The following is a 3,712-nucleotide window of genomic DNA, read 5'->3' as shown; positions in this document are numbered from 1 at the left end:
CTAAAACGACAGAGAAATGACACATTTTGAAAATTAGACCCCTTAACAAATTCATCTAGGGGTGTACTACGTATTTTGGCCTCACAGTTTTTGAATGAATCTAAGGAAAGCAGAAGGAAAAAATTACGATTTTCATTTTTTTGGCAATAGTGTCTTTTTAAAAACTGTATTCTTTTGTACAGCACAAATATAAGAGTTTTACCACAAAACGGATGCCCCTGTTTGTCCTGTGCTCAGAAACATACCCAATGTGGCCCTAAACTTAAGTCTCTATGCACAATAGGGCCCAAACTGAGACTGAAACAGTTTTTTAATTTTTACGTGATCGCCATTATCCAAAGGATAATGGTGATTACGTAATCAGGGATCACTTACCGCAGCCCTTAGTCACTGCTCTAGGCTCTCAGCTAAATTTAGTAGCCAGGAGCAAGGAGATTTTAAATTTCCCAGGCCCTCCCCAGTTTCTGCGCTTGCGTCCACTATTTTGCCACAGGAGGTGAAACTTTAACTTTTTTTTATTTTTACATGATCGCCGTTATCCATTGGATAACGGTGATTATGTGACCAAAGCCCTTGTACCGCGGCCCCCCTTGAAATCTCCAGGCTCTCAGCTACTTTTGGTAGCAATCCGCAGCTTTTGTGCATGTGTCCGCCATTTTGGCAACAGGCACGTGCACAGTAGCTGGGGTAAGGTCCACGGATAAATCCAGGGGCCTTAGGTACGTAATTTTATCTCCCCTCATGGATATGATCCATGAGGGGAGATGAAACTTAAACTTTTAAAACTTTTTTTCTTTGTTTTACACTTTTTTTTTCTACTTTACATGATCGCTTTTATAACAAAAATCACATGTCCTATTTTGTTACTCATGGGGATATGCATCACACATGAAAACACACTTATGTGAGCCTTAAGTGTGATGATAATTAAAAATAAAACAATGCAGCAAATGTCTTAATGTTGTATTTATTATTTGGCACATGTGTAAGATTTTTTTTTTTTAGTAAGACAATTTAACCTTAAATTTCATGAAAGCGTTTTTAATTTCCTGATTTTTAAGACTGTAAATAAAAGGGTTTAGGACCGGAACTAAAATAGCATAAAGAAGAGCAACAAACTTGTCTTGTTTAGGGGTGTAACTTGTTGTAGGTCTCATGTACAAACAGATGATTGTCCCATAAAATATGACAACACATGTTAGGTGGGAGGAGCAGGTGGAGAACGCTTTAAGTCGACCTTCTGCAGATTTTATCTTTACAATGGTGGAAATAATGAATATATATGAAACCAATGTGAGCAAAAAGGCAGAGGATAAAATGAATGATCCTTCAAGATACGTAATCAACTCCACTTCAGACGTATCACTGCAGGAAATTTTTAACAGTGGAATGACATCACAGAAGAAGTGGTCAATAAGGCGTGATGCACAGAAAGACAGTCTAGATATAAGTACTGCATGACCACTAGGGTCCAAAAATCCAATACTCCATGAAGTAACTGCCATGCCAGCTGATTGTCTTAGACTCATTAAAGAAATATAATGCAGAGGGTGACAAATTGCCACATAGCGGTCATATGCCATGGCTGACAGCAAGAGGACTTCAGCACATGCCATAGCTAAAAACAAGTACATCTGATATACACAACCCCAAAATGAGATTGTATTAGTTTTAGTGAGGAGCATGTTTAGAAGTTTAGGCAGAATAGTGGAAGTATAAAATATATCAACAAGTGAGAGATTCATCAGGAATATGTACATGGGAGTATGAAGGTTGGAATTCAAGCAAATAACTGAAAAGATGCTGGCATTTCCAAAAATAATGGCAAGATAAATCAGTAAAAATATAAAGAAGCCAGGATATTGGAGCTCGGGGGCATCAGACAAGCCTTCAATAAAGAAATCAGTGCCATTAAAATTGAGAGAAGTATCTTTGTGGTGTATGATCATATCTAGGAAACAGAAACTTTTGTAGAGCTCTGAAATATACATTTTTAATACTTTAATATAGAAGATGAATTAGTACTTTTAAGATTTAAAAAAATGTATACTTTATGTATTATAGAGTTTACGACTAGGCAAGCAAATATGGAAACATTTCATTCTATTCACTGATTGGAAAATAACCAAAAACTATCACCATGTAGGGTATATATTTCAGAGATGGAGATTTACATGCCATATTTGTCTATGTGTGGCTAACCAGTAGATATGATGTAGGTTGCAGCCTGTGGAGGATTTTGCTGTCTTTTCATGCTAAAGTATTCAATTTGTATCATGAAAACAAATACCAGGACTATATAGGTTCTAATTGCCTGTGCTACATGCAGTTAGAATGTATATAGACATCAGCGGTATATGCTATTTATGATGTGGAAGCTGACCCGCTCGATACATGGCAAGTGCCAGCTGAAACCCGCCCACTCTGGTTGTGGCTGTTAACCATTTAAATTCTAACAGCACTATTTAAATGTCCTGATCATGATTGAAATGTATCAAATTGCCCTCCCATAAAAAGATTGTGGAGTGCCGTCCGGGTGTCATTGCAGCCTGGGACATTCCGAAGTCAGGGCTGCCACGAGTGTTTGCCTGTTAAGAGGTGCCTGTGGCATGTCTTAATAGAATGGCTGTTAAAATACAGTATAATGCAATACCATAGTTTTGCAGTATACCATATAAGCAATTATATGATTGCCTGTTTAAAGTCCCTTATGGGGACTAAATAAAAATATGCCAACATAAAGTGTAGTTTGGTTGCCATGGCAGCCTGGGGCCTTCAGCGGTGCCAGGGCTGATTGCTTAACAAACCATCCCTGTGGCATCGCTTGAGAGACTGCCTGTCAGATCACGGTATAATATAATAGCAATTATAAAAAAAAGTGTAAAAATTAGTTTTATTAATTATTGGAAAAAATAAAAGATCTTTCAAGTTAAAAAAAAAATATTTTCCTATTTTTATAATTAAAAAACATATTTGGTATTGCTACGTCCGTAGGAGTATGATCTAAATAACTCATTATTTATCCTGCATCGTGAACGTCGTCTATAAAACTACAGAATTGCACTTTTTTGGTCATTCCGTCTCCAAGAAAAATGTAATATAAATAAGCCTACATGCTTTTTCTTGCACCACACTTTGACCCCTTTGCTGTAACTTTGGTGTATGATGTTGGTGTCATTAGATGACACACATGCTCACTGGTGCCATGAAATCATCAAATGTGAGTTTAATACACTCAGGGACCTGTCAGGTGGGTTGAGAGTTACAATATTAAGTCTATGGGTCGCTTTACTGTGCTTCAGGCATGCGCTGGAATGAGTGAAGCATTGCTAAGCAACGCAGTATTTACTGCTAAGCTGCACCATACACTGCCCAACGAAGAGCAATAGAGGGAGAGAGAGAGAGACAAAGAGAGCTATAGAGATAGAGTAATAGAGAGAGACAATGATAGAGAGACAATGATAGAGAGACAGAGTGAGGGCTTAGTCAGACGGGCGCTTTTTCGCACGATTTGCGCATGCACATGCGTCCGGCGATTTTATAGAACTATTGCTTTGCAATGGTATCGGACACATGAGCGCTTTTTATGCGCTCGTCCGATAAATTATAGAACAGAAATCGCAGATCGCACCTATCTGCTATCTGCGATTCCTGTTCTCTTCTCTATATGCGCTCAATGGAGCCGGCGGCAGCAGCGCCGCCCCATTGAGAA

The 3,712-nt window shown here is 38.4% G+C and overlaps 1 protein-coding gene across 1 annotated transcript; it reads right to left on the bottom strand.

Annotated features, from left to right (window-relative positions):
- Positions 1 to 1,001: 1,001 nt before the first annotated feature.
- On the bottom strand, positions 1,002 to 1,949 carry LOC136626645 (olfactory receptor 5AR1-like). Its single transcript, XM_066601665.1, has one exon. It carries the CDS (start codon positions 1,947 to 1,949, stop codon positions 1,002 to 1,004), a length of 948 nt encoding a protein of 315 aa, XP_066457762.1.
- Between the last annotated feature and the right edge of the window lie 1,763 nt (positions 1,950 to 3,712).

Source organism: Eleutherodactylus coqui, chromosome 4 (assembly GCF_035609145.1).
Source record: "Eleutherodactylus coqui strain aEleCoq1 chromosome 4, aEleCoq1.hap1, whole genome shotgun sequence".
Classification (NCBI taxonomy): domain Eukaryota; kingdom Metazoa; phylum Chordata; class Amphibia; order Anura; family Eleutherodactylidae; genus Eleutherodactylus; species Eleutherodactylus coqui.
Note: the sequence above shows the minus strand (reverse complement) of the source record. Positions and strands in the feature narration are given on the sequence as shown.

Coding starts and splice junctions, on each gene's coding strand:
- LOC136626645 (XM_066601665.1), bottom strand. CDS start 1,949: ATGATCATACACCACAAAGATACTTCTCTCAATTTTAATGGCACTGAT.